Source organism: Podarcis gaigeae, assembly GCF_964106915.1.
Source record: "Podarcis gaigeae genome assembly, chromosome: 9".
In the NCBI taxonomy this organism is placed as follows: domain Eukaryota; kingdom Metazoa; phylum Chordata; class Lepidosauria; order Squamata; family Lacertidae; genus Podarcis; species Podarcis gaigeae.
The window spans coordinates 62,292,875-62,316,595 of NC_139685.1; the positions used below are offsets into that span (position 1 = coordinate 62,292,875).

The window sequence follows — 23,721 nt, forward strand, 5'->3', positions numbered from 1 at the left end:
AAGATCCAGAGGAACAGGTATGTGTTGCATAGAGTCTTCTGGTACCTTAAAGACAAGCACATTCCATACATCTTTATATATTTTATACATCTTATACATGTCTAAAAAGTCAGAAGTTCAATGGAACTTACTCCCACGCAAGTACGTATAGGATTTTGGCTTAAATTTCACAGCTCTTGTGTTAATGAGTCTCTCCTCAGTTAGGAGAACTAAACTACTAACAAGTGCGTGTGTTGCAGGTTCATGTCACACATGTAATATTATGTATCACTCAGATAAATAAATTCAGGGTATCAAGTGTAGGTTAATTTCTGCTTTAAAGCAAATTCTCCAGAAACTGGCAAGCGTGAACCATTTTTACTAGTATATTGTCTCCACTATGTTGCCTTTCTTTAGAATTGCCTGAAGTAAATCTGCAACACCAAGCTGATATAATCATATGGCTGATATAATCATATGGCCTGTCGGCTACGCAAATAAAGTCTATATCTATCTAACTTGTGGGATAGAAAATGCTGTTAAAAATGAGATCATGTTTTGTTTTGGCAAAGTTAGCCACTAGATGGCGATGCAACAGCTCACAAACCACAACAGCAATCACAGTCACAGGAATACACAAACCACACTATAACCGGGGATGTGTGAAGCTCTGTTTCTGTGGATATTTCCACTTTCCAACTCATCGGTGTTCTGGCCACTTCTGTGGAAAGGTGGGCATGAGATTTTAACAATGAAGTTATGAGTCATGGGTGAACATTACACATTTATCATTATCTGCGGTTGACTTCATTGAGCATTATATATCCATTGAAAAGCTCAGGCTCTCTTTCAGCAGCCTAACACATTCAGTGTACATTGTTATTCACCACTGGTTGAACTGAACATTGCCTTGAGCATCCAATCATTACTTTTCTCCCACTGTGGAACTAACATGCATATTCTGAAAGTTGCTGCAACTTTGGTGGTTTTGGATTTCAAGTGGAAATTAACAATTGCACATGAAATCCCTGCAGGATCTTCAGTATTCACAAGCCATCCTATATAGTTCTACACAGTTTTGTGAACCACATTCCATGAAGGATGTTAATACAGTGAAGAGCTGAAAACGAAGCCATGAAGGTGATGAAAGTGTTGAAAGACCTATAGTTAGACAGTGAAACATCATACAAAGACTAGAAATGCTGTGGTGACTGTTCTAAGGCATGAGGGCCCACTGGCAATTGCTTACATTATCATCCTCACCAGATAAACATAAAAGCAGCTGGTGCAGACACAGCAGTGTTACTAATAAACTTACATAAACCCAGTGCATTTGGAATGCATTCATAAAGCCAATCCATCATCTGACAAAAAAATGTCCTTCCTTGGTTTACATAAGGCAGGCATGTCCAACAGGTAGATCGTGCTCTACGGGTAGATTGCAGGGTGTTCCTGGGTCCCTCAGTCAAGGGGGGGGGGGACTGTGGCTTCCTAAAAAAAGCTCAACAACTTTGGTCTGTCCAACGACAATGGGTAGATCACTGCCAGTTTTTTAATACTGTGAGTAGGTTACAGTCTATTGGGAGTTGGACATCCCTGACATAGTGTGTACAGTATTCTTTTACCTTCAAGACTGGTCACAGATTAGAGATTAGAGAAGGTAGCACAAAGAAACCCTCCAGATGTTGATTATGTGTTACCATATTTTTCCGTGTATAAGACACCCCCATGCATAAGACACCCCCTATTTTGGGGGGCTCCAAATTAAGAAAAGACCCCTCAGCAGTACCCATGTATAAGACAAGCCCCAATTTTAAACCTAACTTTTTGGTTAAAAAACCTTATACACGGAAAAAATACGGTAGATTGGCTGCCATGCCATCATTTTACACGCGATGTCATACAGATTGCGCTTCAGCCTACAAAGGTTGGGTAAGTCTGGACTCTGGAGCCATCTTGTTTAACTTAACGGATTTCAAAACTCATGTTTCTACACTGGAGCCCTTTGTGTGCAGATTTGTATGCACATGAAGGCATAAACCCACAACTCTTCTCGCATGTGCTATCAACACATGAAGGGGTTCACCTGCACCTCCTTATAGAATATGGTCCACACAAGATGCAAGATAGATATGGCATGATGGTCAGAACCACAACTCTTGGTAGGTTTTTCAGCTGACAATCTTGGAGGTGTCAGGCAATCATTACCCTATTTTGGCAAAAGGAAAGACTGCAGAGAGATCCAGCAAGGAAGCCCCACATATCAATAAGCCACAGTGAATGAGTTAAATGGTTGTCCATGAGCCTTCTAGGCCAGCACCACATGTTAATCTGAGAAACTATTAAACTTTGCTCCCACCCTGCCTTCCAGGCTCTAACTATTGGTAATAGTTAGAGATGGGGAGAAATTTGATTCAGTTCACATGTAATGGTTATGGGTACATGTTATGGGTACAAGAAAGAGATTTAATGTGATTTGAAGTGCCAAACTCAGACTATACGACTGCATCTTTGTTTTGTTTTAAAGAATTTGAGTCCTACAGGGCTTATTTCAGACTACCAGTTTCAGGAAACTGGCATCTATTTTATTTTTTTTAGCCTATAGACATCAGTGCAATGCTTAGATCAGTCAGGCTCAATTTGAGAGCCTCCAAAAATTGTTCATGAAAGATTTATGGGAGTTATGTTATTTTCAGCCTCAGGAGAACTGACATCTCCCTTCAGGTCAAGAGCCTGTTAGTTATAAAGCAGCGGCTGCTACCCATTGGTTTGAAAACATAAATCAGGCTGGTTCCATTCTGCTTTTATCAGCTTCCTTTTCTGGGTCTCGCTTCACACCTTTTCCCTCCCCCTCCCTCCTGCGCTGGAGCAAAGATAAGTACCATGCAAATCTGGAAAATCATCAGCAATTATCAGCCTTCAAGAGAGTAGATGATAAGCATGCTGCTTCTGAAAATCTTTATGTCTTTTAATTATAAATAATATGCAAATCTAATTTAATGTTTAGGTCGTCGTGAAATTTGCTGGTGGTCAAGCAAAGTAAATTCATAGGCTCATTCCCTTTGAATCGTTCTCTTGGGATGTCTGAAAAAGAAATTACTGTGGCTTTAATAATGGTTGGAGAAGAGACGACATGCCAGACACGTGGGTCTCAAGCTGTATTGTGTTTCCCAGAGGTGGACAAATCTACGGCTAGGGACCCAATGTGTCTCTCCAGACTCCTCTGTCTGGCCCTTGGGACTATCCCAATGCCATGCTCCTCAGCAGTGCTGCCCCACACTATCCTTAAGTGCTTTTGCCTGATTGGAATGTGACCTTGAACAGTGATAATATCTCTTGCATGCCTGGATAGACAATGGAGAGATGTGTGTGGGTGTGTAAGACTCTGAGTTTGGGTGGGTAGAATGTTGCCTCTTGTATAAAGGTAAGAACAACACGGGATGCGGGTGGCACTGTGGGTTAAACCACAGAGTCTAGGACTTGCTGATCAGAAGGTCGGCGGTTTGAATCTCCACAACGGGGTGAGCTCCCATTGCTCGATCCCTGCTCCTGCCAACCTAGCAGTTCAAAAGCACGTAAAAGTGCAAGTAGATAAATAGGTACCGCTCTGGCGGGAAGGTAAAGGGCATTTCCGTGCGCTGTTCTGGTTCGCAAGAAGCGGCTTAGTCATGCTGGCCACATGACCTGGAAGCTGTACGCCGGCTCCCTCGGCCAGTAAAGCAAGATGAGTGCCGCAACCCCAGAGTCGGCCACGACTGGACCTAATGGTCAGGGGTCCCTTTACTTTTTAAGAACAATCCCTGCCCACTTTTTGCTTCTGAGCTCACCTACCACTGGCATATGGCCTGTAAAAAGTTGTGCATGAGGTAATGGTCCCCACCTTTGATCAAAAATAAAGCGGGTGAAAACTATAAAGAATTTTTTTAGTTGCGGTGCTCTGATTCAGCATGGTTTTCATTTTGACAGACATTTTAATTCTCCCACACTTCTTAATAAAATATATTTAATAGCAGCATGTTTTTATTATTTTTTAAAAAATTGTAATCTCCCTTGAAGCTTTGCTGAAGGGCAGAATGTAAACCTGTTCAACAAATCCTGACTATTGGCCATGCTGGCTGTGGGTGCTGGGAGCTTGAATCTGTCCAACACCTGGAGAGCCAATGGTTCCCCATCCTCAGTTTAGGTAATAGATAAAGTCATGGCTCCCACCCCAAACCAGACAACAATGGCTTTTCCATGTAAATAAAGAAGTATGCTTTTATTCTGGCAGTCTAACCACATAGCAGCTAAGAAAGTCTTGGGCTGGGTACTCTTACAATCATGAATAGCCACAATAAAACCAGGCAGAGGGCCTTCTTGGTAGTGGCACCCACCCTTTGGCATGCCCTTCCATCAGATGTTAAGAGATGAATAATTATATAACATTTAGGAAACATCTGAAGGCAGCCCTGTAGAGGGAAGCTTTTTAAGGTTTAATGTTTTACTATGTTTTTTATAATATGCTGGAAGCTTCCCATAGTTGCTGGGGAAACCCTGTCAGATGGATGGGGTACAAATTATTATTATTATTATTATTATTATTATTATTATTATTATTATTATTAATCCAGACTGAGAAAAAAGATTAATAGTCCAATAATAGTAGCAAGAAATTCAAGACTGCATGGCAGTCTTGAATGTTGTTCCAACAGCTATTCCCACCTCCCTACCAAGCGTTTAAGCAGGGGAGGAAGGATCAGTTATGTCCTGAACCCCTGGCCTACCTGGCAGCAAGTCAGTATGTCAACTCTCCAGTTCAGGGTCAATCCACATATCCAAAGTCCTGCAGAGATCCCGGAACACCCAAGCTGAGATCCATCAATGTGGGCAGTTGAGATGACACAGCACCTCACCTCCGCTGCCCTTTTATACTCTGCATTCTAACTGCAGCATCTGGGATTGATGAGGCAAGTGAGCCTCACCTGCTCCAAGCCTACTCCTGCTGAGGAATCACACACCACCTGCCAGAGCTAGCGAGCCCACCTGGCCAGCTAGTGAGCTGGGCAGGGGGCCCTTGCCTTCCTCAGCCTCTTGGAGTGCCCTAACTGCTGCTCCCTATGCCCCAGAGCCCGCTGTGTTAGTGGAGACAGAGGCCCCTCTGGCTCTGGTTCCTATGCACTGCCCAGGATCCCCTCGTCATCCTCTGTCACCCCGTGAGTAGTTTCTACACCAGCCTCTCCTTCCCCATCCCCAACCTGCCCCAGTGTATCCCACACCCAGCTACAGCCATCACTGTGATCCTCTTCCTCCTCCCCGTAGTCCTGCCAGTTCATGACATCTTACTCACAAGAAACCCCATTCCCGCAATCACTTCTGTCCTGGATGAAAGCACTTATCCCAGTGGTTCTCAACCTGTGGGTCCCCAGATGTTGTTGGACTACATCTCCCATCATCCCTGAGCTCTGGCCTTGCTAGCTAGGGGTGATGGGAGTTGTGGTTCACCAACATCTGGGGACCCACAGGTTGAGAAAGGCTGACTTATCTGAAGGGAGTGAGCCTCCTCCCTTCTCTCTGCCTCTCTCTGGGAGAAATCTCTGTGCATGCCACCTCCACAGAACACTTCTGTCAAGGTGGGCTGCACCTCTGAGCCTCATTGCTCTTCACAGGCTGAGAAGGGGCACCCCATTGGTCTCACATCTGTACACATCTGGAGGCAGAGGAAGGCTTCCTCAAGTGGGCTATGCTGCATAGTCTCACCCACCTTCCCCTTCCTAGCCCTCATCCTCCAGTGCCCCCCATTCCTCCTGCTCCGAATCCAAGGGTTCAGAGGGAACGATGACAGATAAAGGGAAGAGGCAGCTTATTGAAACACTGTGGGAAGATCCATGTATTTATTTATATATTGATTCCTCTGGTTATGCATCTATTTCTAAATGAACATGCTGAGTGCTGTGAGGCATAGAATTTGGTGAGCAATCTTTAGATCTGCTTGCTTGACTGCAGGTAACCTTGGCCTCTGCTTGGTTTTGACTGCCCCATTTATATCATCACCTGGAGAATAGACATGGTGAATATCTTCCTACCTGAGCATCCGCTCTCTATGTTGTTCAGTGCCCGATAAGTCTCCAGCAGACTGTGTGAAGTAGAGTGCATGCATACAAATGCTTTGAGCATCCCTGGGAGAACAGAGGACTTTTGTTCAGTCTTGAGAGACTGGTAGAATTTCTCATATAATGGATTGCCTTGAAAATGCGTCTATGCTTCTTTTTCTGTTTCTGTCTGTCACTCATGGGATATCAAGGAACATGAGACTAGTATTATGACTTCCATTGCATAGCAAGAAAAGTTTTATTTTGTGAATAATGGTCTTTACATTACCTAAGTCATTTTCAGAGTACAGCTACCAAAATAAATGAATTTACATTCCTGTAAATGTGTGCTGCTTTATCCTAATCAATTGGCAACTTGGTTAGGTCAATATTTATCCTTACCTCAAAAGCATAGTGACACATCACTATACTAGCCCCAATGTTCTGTGCTGTTAGAGACAGACCAACGATCTAAGGAATGATAGAAGTGAAGTTCTACTTGGGGAAGTTTGGAATACTAATTCCCTCCTCCCCTGTTTTCAAAGCTGTGCTCCATTGCAAGTCAGATCCCTTCACAATTCCAGTCACAATTGGGTTGATTCCTTCCACCAGCCAGCCAGTTTTCCTATTCAAGTTGTGAGGCAGAAGGAACTGCAAATTCCATGCTCTTCTGCTCTAGTAAGGTTCCATATTTGTTGCCAGGGCTACTGTTATTTTTAGTATTTTCTGCACTTTGGAAAAGTGTTGTATAGTATAAATAGGAAGTTGTCTATCTGGTCAGACCATCCAGCTTAGTGTTGTCTGCAATGACTTGCTGCAGCTCTGCAAAGTTCAAGCACGTTGCCCACAATAAACTGCAGATGCCAAGGATTGAATTGGAACTTTCTGCATGTAAAGTATATGCTCTACTACTAAGATACCACCTGTCAGAGTTGCCTCCAGGTCCCAGCTCACAGAGGACCAACGCTAGCCAGTAATAACGTATAAAAGTCTTTATTGAAGATTAGTTTCCATTTCCAAACCGCAGCGTGCAACTCTACGTCTTAGAGCTTAGATCGGCGAAGCTCCATCTGAGTCTCCGCCTCTTAGACACCAGTTTAAGACTCTAGCCTTACTCCACCTCTTCCGTTGTTCTTTCCTCCTCTGGGTCCTTCTGCCCCCTGGGGTTTCCTCCTTTCTGGACTCTTCTGACGCTGACCCCCCTGAGTCTTGCCCCTCCTTCTGGCGGGCTTTAGGACCTGGCTCCCTATCCGGGCTACCTGCTGTGCCGCTCGCCTGTACATTTGAACTTGGCGCGCGCGCCCAGCCGGTAACTTTCCTCTTGACCGTTTCCCCGCTCTCCGATGGAGGCGTGGCCAATCCTGACTCATCTCCTCTCGCTGGTGGTGAAAACACTGGTCCCGATGCCTGGGACTCCTCCCCCCCACTGCGCTCTGGTGGGGAAGCTGGTCCTGATTTCCAACTGCTGCTCAGGGAGTCCCCGCTGGCCCCTTCCTTCTGGGGTTTCCCCCTTGGCACCCCCCTTCCCCTGGCCATCGGCGCTCCCTTCTGTGAATCTTCCGATTCGCTGGAGAGGCTCATGGAATCCCTCTGATCACTGTCACCGCCTACGCTCCCTTCGGATTCCTCCCCCTCACTCTCCATTTCCTCCCTCTCCTGTGCCTCTGCTCCTGAGCCCCTGACACCACCCTTCCCAAATATGTAGCCTAACCATTGTTATATAACACCAGTATTGAAAACACAAGTAATTTATACCATTCCTTAATCATTTTGAAGCTAAAAGCTTCAGAAGAGCTGCAGTAGAACACACCAAAGATCCATCCAGTTCATGATATCGTTTCTCACTTGCAAGAGGATCATAAAAGCAACAGCCTTTCCCTATTGATTGTTGCTTCTAGCAACTAGTGTTGAATGGCATACTACTGCCTCTGAACTTAGAAGTTGCATCTAGACATCATAAAGGTAAAGGGACCCCTGACCATTAGGTCCAGTCGTGGATGACTCTGGGGTTGCGGCGCTCATCTGACTTTACTGGCCAAGGGAGCCGGCGTACAGTTTCTGGGTCATGTGGCCAGCCTGACTAAGCCACTGCTGACGAACCAGAACAGTGCACGGAAATGCCGTTTACCTTCCCGCCAGAGAGGTACCTATTTATCTACTTGCATTTTCACATGCTTTTGAACTGCTAGGTGGGCAGGAACAGGGACCGAGCAACGGACGCTCACCCCGTCTCGGGGATTTGAACTGCCGACCTTCTGATCAGCAAGCCCAAGATGCTCTGTGGTTTAGACCACAGCACCACCTGCTTATAGCTAATGGAGGACCTATTTTGGAAGAGCACATCCTTTGCATGCAAAAGATCTGAAGTTCAATTCCTGACATCCCTAGGTGGGGCTGGGCAGGACTCCCATCTGAAACTCTGGAGAACAGCTACCAGTCAGTGTAGACAGTACTGAGCTGATGAACCAATGGGTTGACTCAGGATAAGACTGCTTCCTATGTTAAACCACAAATTTGTTTGAAGCTATCTAAACCAACAACCATCATCACTACTTGTGGCAGTGAGTTCCACAAATTAAGTATGCATGGCATGAAGGATTTTCAGTTATGAATTTATAGTCAATCAGTTTAAGTGGGTGACCCTGAATTCGAGTGTAAAGGGAGAGGAATAAAAAAAGTCCTAGAGGTTTTCTTATTTTTGATTGCACTTGTTGAATATTTATAGAATAGTCCCTGCCTGAAACCCTGGAAATCTGCTGCAAGTCAGGGTAGAAGGACCAAGGGTCTCATTCTGTATAAGGCAGCTTCCTATATTAACAAAAATGCAATTAGTACAGTGGTACCTCGGGTTAAGTATTTAATTCGTTCCGGAGGTCCGTACTTAACCTGAAACTGTTCTTAACCTGATGCACCACTTTAGCTAATGGGGCCTCCCGCTGCTACTGTGCCGCCAGAGCACGATTTCTGTTCTCATCTTGAAGCAAAGTTCTTAACCTGAAGCAATATTTCTGGGTAACCTGAAGCGTATGTAACCCGAGGTACCACTGTACAATAAAAAGTGGAGGGAGAGAAGGCAGCACATTGTATATCTCCTGAGCTTAGCTTTTGCAACTAGGTGGTGTTGTTTTTGAACCCGCACAGGTTATTTTGAAATTCTCCTCCTTGCCAGTGTCTAGACTGTCATTCAGCCCATTAGTCATTAGAGGCTGTTTGCTTTCCAATATGCTATTTACTGGGGCAAATCATTTCTTCCAAGGAATTTACATCAGGGAAAATGAAAACATCAATAAAGTAAACACAAATCCTCTGATACAGTGTCAGCAAAAGGTTCTTACTCCTGCATTATGTTTCCATTATGTTTCTAATTTTGTTCCGGGGCATATGTTTGTGTGGTGTGGTTTTCCAACTTGCATTCAAGCAGTGAGAAATGTATGTATATAAAATATTTATGGCCCAATAGGAGTACCTATACACAACAGAGATTTAAGGCTACTGTTCAGCCCTGTAAGATCAATGGCACCATAAAGTGTTTTTTCCATGGCTTTGCTTTTAACATACCTTAGGAATGTGATTTGAATAAATGCAAGTATTGAAATGTGCTGGGTTTTGTTCTTTGTTTTTTGAGGCTGCATAAGCATTTTTTCACCCTGTCTCCATGCATAATCTTGGGGAGAGGGTTTAGTCTAACTAACAGAGGTCTATCTATGCAAGATTCCAGAAAACTCAGATGATAAGATCTGCAGGCAGTGCTATCCTGGTAGTTCTGCGTCACCCACAGAAGTGAAGGGAATAGTGGCTTGGGGGATGATTTTCTCTGTGGCAGATCCTAAATTGTGGAACTCCCTCCGCACAGAGATGCACTTCGCGTCTTCACTGCATCGCTTCTGCACTGTGCTGAAAACACACCTCTTCCCTGTGGCCTTTGACAGTTAAGGTATTTTATTTTGTGGGAAACACCCCCTTTGCTAAATGTTATATGCACATTGTTAAAATATAAATATTAGAAACTGGGGAGCCTGAGTATCCTTGGGACTTGCAGGTGGAGGGGGGGGATGAGAAACTCTTTTTCTTGGGGTCATTCGCCAACAAAAACCCCGTGAGTGAGAAAGAAAGGGGATGGGTATATAATTCAATTTATAAATTATTGTTTTTTCCAACTGCAAGGTACCTCTGTGCTGCAGAGTAAGGTACCAGGAGCCAGCTGACAATATACATAAGGAAGTCATTCTGTAAGGTCATGAAGATCATCACTTATCCGAAATTGCCTCAGGCAATTAACATTGGATAAATGTGTTATTCCGCAGGACCACAGAATGCTAGAGTTGGAAGGGACCCCAAGGATCATCTAGTCCAACCCCCTGCATTGTAGAAATATGCAGCTGTCCCATATGGGGATTAATCTTGGTGTTATTAGCACCATGCTCTAACCAAATGAACTGTAAATGTGTTGCAGATGAGTTAATGGGCAGAAATCAACCCTAGTTCTTCCTCTCACTGGGCTGTACCACTTCATGCAGTTGGGGGGGGGCATAGGATGGTGTGCTCCCTTAAAAATGGGGGAAGTTTTATGTTTGTAGACATTATGTTCAGACATCTGAAGGCAGCCCTGTATTGGGAAGTTTTTAATGCCTGGTATTTTATTATGTTTTTATATATGCTGGAAGCCATCCAGAGTACCTGGGGTATAAATAAATTGTTGTTGTTGTTGTTATCAGGGAGAAGGCTAGCCTAGGACACTTCACCTGACATGCTAGTTTTCTGTGTGGAAGGAATGGTTTTGTGAAGGGTTATTAAACCACATGAACCCTCACTTGGTGCCTAAAGTGGTACAACCCAGACACAGGCTCTGACATTAGTCTCTTTAGGTCAGAGCTTTCCAAACTTCTCATTTGGTGACACACTTTTTAGACGTGCATCATTTTGCGACACAGTAATTCAGTTTTACTAGCAAATCAGAGGTTTAACTTGTCAGTTTGCATTTCTTGGTACAGAAAGTATATGCTTTCCTATTCTAATTAATTCAAGAGTGTTCTGGAAGCTTCTCTGTGTGAAACAAACTGGTGCCAACTGGAAGTTTTTAGCTGACACGTAAGTTTCTATTCCACCTAGAAACAAGCAGAAGGTTCATGATGTTTGGGTCAGTCTTTCAAAGAAGCTGAGTACAGCTGGCTTAAATTGGTTCTGTTATTTCTTTCTGCCAATGTCATGCTGACTATAATAAAAGGCCAGAAGAAGCCTGAGGTTCACTTTCTATCTCTTTTCCTTCTGGTGTGGTGTTCTGTACATAGTCTGCTTAGAGTTGAGGTTTTAGTCTTATTGTAAGTTATTGCAAGTTTAAGTTAAGTCTGCTGCAACTGGATTTCTTATGGACAGTGCCAGTCCTGAATGTATTGGATTTGTGACCATTACGCTTATTTGCCTTTAGTAGCAGCAAAGCTTTGCTGGATGAAATATTAATTGCCTCTGGTTTATCTTTTGGGAACCCTGCAATGTGTTTAAGTATTAACTCTGCTAACTATACGCTGGAATCTGCTCTGGATCAGTTTGAGTAGAATTCACGACGTAACTAACCCCTTTGCAGCCTCAAGAGGTGCACAGGGAACATTTGCGTGATACAGCTACACACTGCAGCCAACACACTAACGTGTCATGACACACAGTTTGGAAAGCTCTGCTCTAGGTATTCATTGTGACCTGTGGGTCACTAATCATACACAGAATGAAGGAATTCTAAAGGGAGCTTGATTAGGAAGAATGTAAGTGTCAGGGGTTCAGGAGCAGAGACACAGGAGGGGGAGCAAATGGAGAGTGAGGAGGAGGAATCCGAGTGGGGTGGAGGCAGTGACAGTGGCCAGAGTCATTCCACGAGCCTCTCCAGCGAATCGGAAGATTCACAGAAGGGAGCGCCGATGGCCAGGGCAAGGGGGGCTCCAGGGGGAAAACCCCAGGAGGAAGGGGCCAGCGGGGACTCCCTGAGCAGCAGTTGGAAATCAGGACCAGCTTCCCCACCAGAGCGCAGTAGGGAGGGGGAGTCCCAGGAATCGGGACCAGTGTTCTCACCACCAGCGAGAGGAGATGAGTCAGGTTTGACCACGCCCACATCGGAGAGCGGGGAAACGGTCAGGAGGAAGGTTACCGGCTGGGCGCGCGCGCCAAGTTCAAATGTACAGGCGAGCGGCACAGCAGGGAGCCCGGATAGGGAGCCAGGTCCTAAAGCCCACCGGAAGGAAGGGCAAGACTCTGCATCTCCAGGTAGGGCTGGGGTAAACTCCTTCCTGAAATCCTGGATTGCTGTTGCCAGTCAGTGTAGGAAATACTGAACTAGATGGACCAATGATCTAACTCAGTATAAGCTCCTTATCTTCCCAGTAAGCTTGCAAGCTGTCATTTCTACATGTTTCTGAATCCTGAATCCATGCCTGAATTCACCTTTAAATTTCTGCTTTGATATTCCAACTTTCTTAGGATGGGGCTCAGGACATGAAATTATCCTGTGTTGTTATCACCAAAAAGATTGCATGTAAAGGCTGGATGATGAGGTTCATGCCACATGCAAGATCACATCTAGTTCAGCCTTCAGTTTTCTTCCCTCCAAAGCAAATGTCTATATTCCTGGTCAACTAAATTTCCTGGATGGGCAATTTGGCCAGGATGTGGGGGGTACTGAACCGCAGACAAAACGACAATGTCTCCAAATGGCCTGCTAGATTGGCATTTGGTGGGGCATTTCACTTAAGGGCTATCACTTGCTGACCCCCTAATTCAGCTTTTATAAAACAGAGAAATGTATAAGCATTTGCCTAGTGAAATCACAGAAGCTGGGGAGTGGCAGAGATGCCTTTTATCTTGAGCATCTCAAAGAAAGAGAAGGCAATGACAAGAAGAAAGGATGCAGAGTTAACTATCAGTGATATATATGTGGAAGTATGAAAATACAAGCGAGCAGAAGGAATGGATTGTGGTGGAGGACAAAGGTGGAAAACACGCAAAAAAGAATTTGAAAAGGGGCCATAGAGATTATATATATCAATATAATCAAAAGTGGAGTTAGCAGATGAAAGAGCACAGATGAAGAAGTAAGATTTACTGGGGTGATTCTTGAAAGTGGATTAATCACAGCAAGCCTGGGGAAAATATTGCTAAGAGGATGAGGAGATTTTCCATCACTTGGCAGCCTTCAGTTCAAGGCTGGAGCCCTTCTAAAAGACATAGTTCAGTCAGCATACAGGTTAATGTATTTAATATAATGATACCTGGAGAAAATCTATTGCCCCAATGGTTCCTTTTAGCTTTTAAATTTGCTTTTTTTTTATTTTGGACTGCAACTCCCAAATGCCTCAGCCAGAAAAGGAATGAAAACATTTAATTTGTCATGAACTGTGGTTCAGGATGGACTAGATTTAGCTACTAGTCTTGCATGAAAAAGCATTCTCTATAATTCAAAAGCTTAAGCCATACTGAGCCATGCACCTTCTGGATTAAATCAACATACAAGGGAGGGGAAAATGTGTGGATGAGTGTGCTAACTTCACCTCCAGCATCACTGTCCACAATGCTCTCCACAAGTTGCAAGTCTGCACAGGAAGCCTGCCATACACTTATAGCCTCCCTTCAAGATATAGGACCCCGATGGTGCAAAATTAGAGCATGCTGCATCCATACATTCCCATCCTACATGTTGATCTACCTTAGAAAGGTGAACACTTGAACAGATGGAGGGCTTAACTGCCACCCTATCCAGTAAATGGTGTCATATCCATTTTGGATTCCTATCTCCTTTGGTTTGCCATTCTTCAGAAAGAAAACAGAAGCCAGATCTTCTGCAACAAAGCAGGTGCAGAGGCTTGTTTGGGGAAACACAGGGATACTATGGGAAAATCAAAATGGCCTGCCAAGGTCCTGGCATTTCTGGGGGTGTTGGATGTATAGCCACGAGTTCTGGAGGGTCTGGTTGGATCAGGACAAGGGGTTTAAGGAACTCAGAAGGTGCCAGCTGACACTTCTGGTGGGTCACAGTGAGCTATGCCAAAGCTCTGAGAAACATTAAAGAGAGATGTTGAGGGTGAGGAGTCTGATCCCATGGAGGGAACCAGAGGGATGTCACCCCACTGCCCCATGCCTATCTCACCCATGGTTTCAACTCTAAGCTCTGGCATCACTGTTAGTATTTTTCATTCTCCGTTGCTGTTGGATCTTGTGATCCACACTGTTTACATTCCATACTTCTGGAAGTTTGAGAATGGAAGCTTAGACACTGAACTTCCATCCTAAGTGCTGCATTTTAAATGGCATTTTAACCTATATTTTAAATTGGTCCCCTCCTATTATATTTTTACTGTAATTTTACTGGTGTTAGTCACCCTGAGCCCACCTCTGGCCAGGGAGGGCAGGGTATAAATAAAATTTTATTTTTCTTTTGCTTTGCGGCTTTTTGTTCTGTCTCCCGGACAGACAGGATGTTTGTGTGAGCTGCTCCTCGCACTGTTGCTATTTTCTTTATTATGATTTGCTTTGATTTGATGTAAAGCAATAAAAAAAGCGATGCTACATACAGTGGTACCCCGGGTTAAGAACTTCATTCATTCTGGAGGTCTGTTCATAACCTGAAACTGTTCTTAATCTGAGGTACCACTTTAGCTAATGGGGCCTGCTGCTGCTGCTGCACGATTTCTGGTCTCCTCCTGAAGCAAAGTTCTTAACCCGAGGTACTATTTCTAGGTTAGCAGAGTCTGTAACCTGAAGCGCCTGTAACCTGAAGCATCTGTAACCTGAGGTACCACTGTACTTCCGCAGCCAAGCTTTTGTTTACTGTGCTGTTTCTGTGCTCATATGAGCAGATATGAGTCACTGAGACACAGGACTGTTGCCGAATGCTTCATAAGAGTCCTGTTACCAGAGGGAGTGGCTCCACTAATCACCTCCACTGGATCCTTTGCCTCTGCCAGCTTTTGCCAACAAGCCTCCGCCCATCAAGGAGACAGCCATTACCCAGCCTGATTCCAAGCCAATGCTGTCAACTCTTCCATCACCCAGGACACAGATACACCAGTGCTGGTGTGAACATGCCACTCATGCCCAGCCCACCATGAGTAGTTCCCACTTACTTGCTCAGCCAGTGATGCATCCCACTTACCCCACTGAAATCATACCCACCCCACACCTTTATAATGGGAGCCCAAGGGCCTGCCAATCATTGGACCAACATATTAGCTTTCTTCATCCAGCATCAGCCAGGACAGCTACTGCTCCTTGAGAGAAGTCTTAAATATTAATTTATCTGATATATCTGATGACATGATTAAGTCTGTGTGTTGCACGCTAGAGTATTGCTGCACAAATGAAGTCTACATATCACCAACCACAGACAGCAAAGTATTAGTGCATATTTGACTCCCAGTTCATGTGAAATGTCCCCCACGTCTCATACTGTACTGTCATTCTATTCCCAAAACTCAGTTTTCCAGTCAGATTAAAATCAACTGACTTAAAGTACTGTGATAGAAATGAAATGCTGGCTCCTTACACTTAATTTGACTTCATTCCAATATCACTCACCAAATTGTCACACATGCTCTGACAATGACAGTTGAGTGTCTTACTTTCCACTGGGAAGATGGGTAAGTGTGTTCTTCATTCACTCTTTATCTGAAGAAGAGATGCCATGAAAATCCAGCTAACATCAGTGCCCACATAAATGAGTCAATATACATTCCACTACCAACTCTCAGGCTCTCGATTATTGTAAATTTAGCAATCCTCCTATTATTTGCAGATGGTATCTGTTCTGTCTCCAATAATAAACATTTCCAGTTCTGTGCCACATTTCCCTCTGGAACAAATGCAAATATGACAACAGTCAAATGGTACACTCCATCAGTCAGTTCAGTAGGCGTCACGCAAAAACCATGGCCCTATATTAAATGATATATTCCCACAATCCAACTCACTTGCATGGAGGAGACTGAGAGAGCATATGCCCTGGACTATTATCTCTGCATATCTATGATGGGTCACCATACTGTGCTGAAATGTTCAAATAACATGGGTGGGTGGGTGGATCAAATACATAGAGACCATAACTGAACATTAAGACCCCATTCTGAGCTATCAGAGGTGGGACTGGCACACTGGGTGGGCTAGGAAAGTAGGTGCCAATCAATCACTTCCATATGATTGGGCCAAATCAGGGCAAGGTAATGTACAATCCAGCTGAGTCTATGCCAGGCGAAAACATTCCTCTTCAGCCAGGCCTTTGGCTGATTATCACCCTGTACCCTTTTAAATGTGTTTCTGAGAGGTAGTGGGGGTATGGGGGACTTACTGGTTTGTTCTTGTTATATTATGCATTTTGTGTTTTTTTTATCTCGTATTGTTATGTTGTGAAGCACTCTGAGATCTACAGATGAAGTGTGGCAAACAAATTGTTATAACAACAACAACAACAACAACAACAACAACAACCTGAAAGCATTAGAATTAATATTTTGTTTTGTTATACAAGACAGACTCATAATTTCATATGTATGGATGTCATATAAAAGTATGCATTTCTGTATTCACAAAAGTAAAGCTCTTTTGCTGATCGAAGACATATATGAAGACATGTTAATAAAATCTGTTGTATCCAAGTTCAGCAATGAGGTTACTGTGATCAAAGACCAGCCAATGTGGCACCTGCTGAGCGCCATATGTCTCCAAAAATAGTGACAATATTCCCCTTATTTAATCACCAATGCTTTGATTCTGTTGAAAGAGTCAACAGTACCACTTTCCCCTTTCTTCATGAGTGTTTACTGATTGTTCCTAAAAGCTTTTTTTATATAACTCACTTCCATTTGTACAGTAGGAGAATTGACTATCAATCAATTACAGCACTAAAGCACTTTAACAGGGCTTAATGAAGTGTCCTCAATCAGCAAGGAGCGTGATAATCTCAGAGCCACTTTAGTTCATTCAACAACGTAATCCCTGATCCAAAAGTCTTTACACAAAGAACAATGACAGAACATGTCTTTTAAGGATTGGCAAGCAAGGTCAAGCAAGAGTGGCAATAATAGGTCCATGGTTCTCAAACCGTGAAGTGTATGTCCTTAAGTAGCTACAAGGACATTCTTGCAGTATTCCCAGAAATTGCTATGAACCCTAAGATTGCCTCTGTTGCTTGACCTTGGACATTTCTTGGTACGTTTTGGAGTTTCAATGTCTGTGAATCTTTGGTGGTGTGGTGAACTTTGCTGTATTCATTTTATCTTCTGCTGCTGATTTTATACTATAGTAGATTTTGAGACACGTTGGATTTTGGATTTTTATTGCCTTATTTTGGTATTCAGTTATTGCTGTTCACTTTAAAACACAATTAAAATTCATAAATTAAAAAACCCTGTTACTGAGAAGCAATGACAACAGGGGGAAGGGGGGAAGAGACACACAACCATCGTTTCTATCACCCAAAGACTTGAGCAAAAAGATATATTTTGTTATTAACTTGTCAAGTACTCAGTAGTTCTTACAAAGAGCACTGAACTGTGTCTTACGGAGACGTCCCCCCCCCCCCTTGAAGCATGATAGTAGCCAAATTTCACACCCTTTAGTTATGTTCTTTCCCTACATCTCATGTGGGAAATCTAGATTAAAATCCCCACGGAACTTTGTGACTTCCAAGCCCATTCACCCCATTATTGCAATAATTCACATGATAAGCAATTAAGCACTCTATTCCAAAGAGTGCTTAAGATATGATGTGTTTTACGTACTGATGCACAACAGTTTAAGAAGCTAGTTCTCTACATTCTGTGAGACCACAGAGCAGAACCTAGGATGGGGCTAGGCAAATGAAAGGGTAGGGCTATTCACATTGAATCAGGCTTGACTCTTCATGTCACCAAGGGCAAGGAGCAAGATTAGTCCCTGCCTTCGTGATGCATTATTTTAATTTTCCCATATGGATGCCACCCCAACCCCCTTGAAAAGGTAAAATGATGTATTTGAGGATATTATTGAAGTTAGGGCAAAACCCTCCCCCAGTTTAGCACTGATAGTGATTAGCGTTTTCCTAGCAAATTACACACACACACACACACACACACACACACACACACACACACACACTGTAATGGGAGACTACAGCTTGGACACATCCATGCAGCGTCTAGTTTATGAGAGTAGGAATGCTGAAAGAAACATGAATGTTTTCTCCCCCTCCTCTCCCGGTACATTTATTTTATCTCCCTTTCCTCTTGTTTTATTTTCTGCAGCACCGCTAGCATACAGAAGGGTTACTCCTGAGGGTCACCCGCTTTGTTGCCGTTGTTCCTTTGTTTGTGGGTCTTGTTAGTCTTGTTATTTAGAGGCATAATAGTTTGTATTTCAGTAGTACGGAACTGGGTGGGTGAGAGCACGCCACTCCAAAAAGTAAATGTCAAAAAATACATACCAACCAAATGTCAAATGCCAACCAAACAGATGTCAAAACACTATGGCATTCTCCATTCAAGCATTTGTTACTGCATAAACTCACACCATTATATATCGAAAAGGCGAGTCAGAATCCCTCTGCAGCTCATGCTGAAACACGCAAAAGCCATTTGGCAAAGGCTGAGCCATGAACTGGCAATGATGAGCTCCTTGCATTCCAAGTACCTGCCATAGGCAGCCTATTGTGTAGGAACCATCTGCTACCTGTGGGAAGCCTGGTTAGAATGATAGTAGAGGATGATGTGTTTCACAGCTCCTGCATGACACACTGAGTGCCTTGGGAACAATAGGATGTGAACATGATCATGCCTTCATTTGGCACTGGTTTGCAATCTCAGCATGTGTTTGAGAAGCTTCACAATTTTGTTTTCCACATCAAAATCCCCCCGGAAACCAATACATGGCCATTTCACCATACGCCTCCCCAAGTGGATGTGGGAATTGGCTCTCAAGAAAAATGGTTGATATTTGATAATAAAAACAATAAGACAAATGGAATGGTTCTGTGCTCTACCCCTAAACTAATGCTTTTTTGATGCTTATCCTTTGGGAGAACTATATATCATGTGTGGCACTAGATGGCCTGATTCCATCTTCAGCCACTCATGTGGAATGTGGGTACAGGAAATGCACAATGAGATGAGAGTAAATGATTCTGCCTGTCAAAGGAAGAGAATGCAACATGGAAATATATGCCACTCTGCATCATTGATATGTTGAGGGAAAGAATGCCAGAGAGTATGGGATACGATACTGGTCATTTTGCTTACTTTTGTAATGACAGCTGCAGAAAATGATACACACCAGTTCTGTAAGATCCACAATGTGGTATTAAACTGAGATGTCCTCCAAACATAGCACAAACCCCACTGTGACCGACCACATCTTAAGTAAGGACTCTGTCTTGGGAAAGATACTATTTTTCTGCATTATATAAAGTAAAAATGATAGTGATCTAATCCACTGGTGACTGTAGAACAGATTTCACAAAATATGTAAATAAATATATAAAAAAGTCTAAATAAAAGTGATAGATGTATGCTCAAAAGTATTGGTACAAAATCATAAGAGCGTGGTTTCTAACATATAAAAACACACACTCTTAATTTATATATACCTATATTTCTTGTAAAATGTCTGTCTGGGTTTAGTGTACAGCTATATGAATTTGTGTACTGGTGTATTTTATTATTATGTCCAAAAAATCTTTCCTTATCCCCATGACACTATATATCAGACTTGAAAGCAATGGAGTATACACTGCTTCTAAAATATGAAAACTGACAATTGTGATTAAGAACCTCAAAACATTGACTAAACAATGTTGTCCAAGATAAATTTGTGCTTTGAAACATAAGGCACATTTTTTTTCAGGCATGTGGAGGCCAATTTACAGGTGCTTGGTCATCACTCACTGAATTCTGTTTCATTAATAAATTAAATAAATTAATAAACTAGGAGTATAAAGTGACAGTAATAAACATGTGATGACAATTACATCCAAAGGAATGTTGAAAAATGTGGTATTATGGGGAAAGGATATTATTATGAGCATTTCAGAAAGTCCCAGCTTTCTATTTGTGCATGGGGTCTTTCATCCTTTCCTCTAAAGGAAAAAACAACATCCTTCCTCTAATGGAAGAACTTGCTCTCTTCAATAATCTGTTGCAGTGTTATTTGACCTCTTCAACTCCCACATAGGACTGAAATAATTGGTAGAGGCAGATGATGGAGAGGTTACAGCAGTGGTGAGATTCCAGCTATGATATGACTGTTAACTAATTTACAACATTGGATATATTAAATCTGATATCTTGGAAGACATAGAAGTTTATCTGTGACCATTAATATCTAATGATGCTAAAGAAATCATTTAGGGAAGTTTTAATGTTTGAAGTTTTATTCTGTTTTTAGTCCTCTGTTGGGAGCCGCCCAGAGTGGCTGGGGAAACCCAGCTATATGGGCAGAGTATAAATAAAATAATAACAGTAATAGTAATAGTAATTCCAAATGATAATTGTGTATTGATGTGGTTTCATTAAAGATGAGAAGTCTCATAACTTTTGCATTGTTTCTAAATGACTGCATATATAATAGGAAATCGTGAGTTTGTTGAAACTCAAACAATTATATTAATACATAAAAGAGCATTAAATTGGTCTTCAGCTATAATTTATTATTTCCACGTCAATTTCTAGGAAGGCCCTAATTTATCATATCAGAGAACGTAAACTCATAAAGGTAACAAATGCTATTAGCCTTACCCACACTCTTGAAAGATAACACAAACACCCCAATTTGCAAGGGCTGCTTTGGAAGTTCTGCAGAAACTTCATGTATGAAGTATGCAGGGATTCATACTTCCTCTTCCCATGCTTCTGTGCCCTTACATTAGGGAAGTGCACAGGTCCCGAACTGGAATGCTGGAACACAGGAAGATTACACCACTGGCCCACTGATGACTACACTGACAGACAGCAGCTTTCCGAAATTTCACGAGGGTTTCTCCCAGCCCTACCTGCAAAGCAGTTATTTTACCACTGAACTATGGCATGCAAATAAACCCAAAATGTAAGGAAAAGAAAGCATGAATCACTTATGCCACTTCTTTCACTGCTTTTAGATAACATGCCAAAGAGTCCTCTTATTTTCAATTGGTGACATTTAAAATACAACAAACAACTATAGCAACTTGACTTTTCCGGATTTGTTTGTTAAAGGAAGGCAGTGCACAGAGACCTCTGAGCCAGAGCTTTATCTACATTTTGTTTTCCTTTTTAAAAGGGCTAAAAACAAAAAGATGCCACAAAATGTGATGTGACCAAAATTAATTTTAAAAGTCAGCAGTTGGACCTACAGAGAAACAACAAGAAGTAGTATTTCAAGGCTGCGGGGATATTTCTCTTTCAGCACTTTCCCCCTCTTTTTTCCTATTTTCCCCCTGCCATGGCATGAAAATAGATTAATGACGTACAGCAGAGTTCTATTGACTTTGCCATCACCCCAGGCCACATTCCCATTTCTATGTATTCCAAAAATAAAACATGTAGTGTGACCACACTTGAATGAGAAACGATACTGTTGCACATCATGCAAAGAAATCCCACTGTTTTTAATAATCATTTTTCAGCTTGGCTATTACTAGCTTTGGCTTGCTGGATAGGGATGGCTCCAAGAAAGAACATGTAATCAGTCTTTCTTTGACCTAGGAAGATAATGTGTGTCTAGACATTCTGCACTACCTCAGATCACTCTGGAAAAATAGCTGCTAAAGATGAAAACACTAATATCATCTCAACAGGAGTTTCCCCTCTATAATCTTTCATACCATCTTAACTAACCTTAAGGTACATTCAGTTTGTCCTTTGTAGTATAATAGAAAAACTTGGGAAAAAATGTAAAGCTAAGTTGTTCCTTTCAAGACTGAAGCAATGTGTGTCTTTGGGCAGGGGTAAGCCTAAATTTCAGGCTCCTGTTAAATCATTCCTCTAACGTCCATTCTATTAGAGTCATTTCTAGAAATGCTATCATTTATTCATAAGAAAATGGGAGGCTGTCATACTAGAATACTCAGGTTAACTCAGGTTAAAAACTTAATTCGTTCTGGAGGTCCGTTCTTAACCTGAAGCACCACTTTAGCTAATGGGGCCTCCCGCTACTGCCATCACACGATTTCTGTCCTCATCCTGAAGCAAAGTTCTTAACCTGAGGTACTATTTCTGGGTTAGAGGAGTCTGTAACCTGAAGTGTCTGTAACCCTAGGTACCACTGTACATAACTTTGAGAGGATTTTTTTGTGATTCTGAACTTCTAAAAATATAAGCATCTCATCACTAGCAAACCACTAAGATATCGCTGCATGTATTTCAATGCAGAACTGACTAGACTGAAAATGCTGTTATAGAACAGCAACCTTAATGCACAGGTGAAGCTGACCTAGGAATGTGTGGAGATGCCCTGAGACATTTTGGTAAGCTTATTAATACCCTTTTTGATTCCCTTGGAATCCCTTGGATGTTTTGCTTAAGTGGGCACCTTTGAATTCACCACAACATTTTGCTTTCAGTGAAGCTAAGTGCCTAGCATCAAATCAGACCCTGTTGTAGCCCCACCCCCCAGATATTCTGGGATTACAACCCACCCGTCCCAGATAGCATGGCCAATGGTCAGGGATGGTGAGAATTGCAACTCCAAAATGCTATTTGAAAATCAGAAAGTAATATATATCTATATCTCCATCCGTACAATATCACTTGTACACTTGTACACAATATCACCTGCATTATCACTTACATGGCAGGAGGGTGGGGTGGGGGCTGGATCCAACTAAGTTTTTGCACTAGCAGAAGTCAGTGCTATGAGTCCCACTAATGCAGTGGGTCTTCTCCCCTTCTTTTCCTCCCCCTGCCCCGGTGCCCTCAACAAATCTGCTTGAATGGGTTAAGAGAACCCTCCAGAACAGGGTGGGAATCATTCTTTCTGGAAAGGAGACATGTTGACAGAACGATCTCCTTAGTGCTAAATTGAATTAATAGTAGGTTAGGCATTCTTCTTCTTTAAGGAATATTTAACTTTTTCAACACAAAAAGAAACCACACAGACAAGTAAGAATTAGGAAATCTATTCTCACCTTGCGGATGCCTCTGCTAAGTTCTTCTCCATAGTTGGTACCCAAGATTTCAAAAAGGACATTAGGATTCCCACCATTTTCTGCAAATTCCAGTTCTCCTGTTAAGCCGTTCACTCCTCCCTGGGTGCACAAAAAAGGATGAGCATAAAATTCAGACATAGCCATGTATTAATTTCTGCAAAATATAGTTTTGCAGTGATTGCAAATGTGAAAAAGTTAAAAATGGCAAAATTTAGTCACCCGGTTCACAATATTGTTGCTCTTCCCTTTATGTATGCATGAACTTTTTAACGCTCAGAATTGAAGTAAGATATTATTAGTCATATTTAGCAAAATTAAAACCTACTATTAATTCATTTGTAAAAGTAGCAGCTCAGATTATGCCAGGTTTTACAAAGGCCAAGGTTGCTAGAAGGCAAAGCACTTTGCAAATCCTAACCATATCTGCTCAGAAGTCATTCCTATTGAATTCAGTGGGGTTTATTCCTCGCAGGTAAACATGGTTTGGGGCACAGCCTCACAATCTTTACTCTGGACAATGCAAATGTTTCTAAGTGGAAAGTCAGATTT

The 23,721-nt window shown here is 42.5% G+C and overlaps 1 protein-coding gene and 1 long non-coding RNA gene across 8 annotated transcripts in view; one reads left to right on the plus strand and one right to left on the minus strand.

Moving 5' to 3' along the window:
* Nucleotides 1–23,721, plus strand: part of LOC310852974 — a 472,952-nt gene that overhangs the window by 269,001 nt on the left and 180,230 nt on the right. The window lies entirely within an intron of this gene.
* Nucleotides 1–23,721, minus strand: part of GRID2 (glutamate ionotropic receptor delta type subunit 2) — an 835,972-nt gene that overhangs the window by 250,535 nt on the left and 561,716 nt on the right. For all 7 annotated transcript variants that reach the window (XR_014568339.1, XR_014568340.1, XR_014568341.1 and 4 more), the window contains exon 8: nucleotides 23,152–23,271. Coding sequence is in view for 4 of the 7 variants with exons in the window: in XM_083756400.1 (XP_083612526.1) it covers nucleotides 23,152–23,271 (120 nt within the window). In the remaining 3 variants the exon portion in view is untranslated. The remainder of the gene's footprint in view (nucleotides 1–23,151; nucleotides 23,272–23,721) is intronic.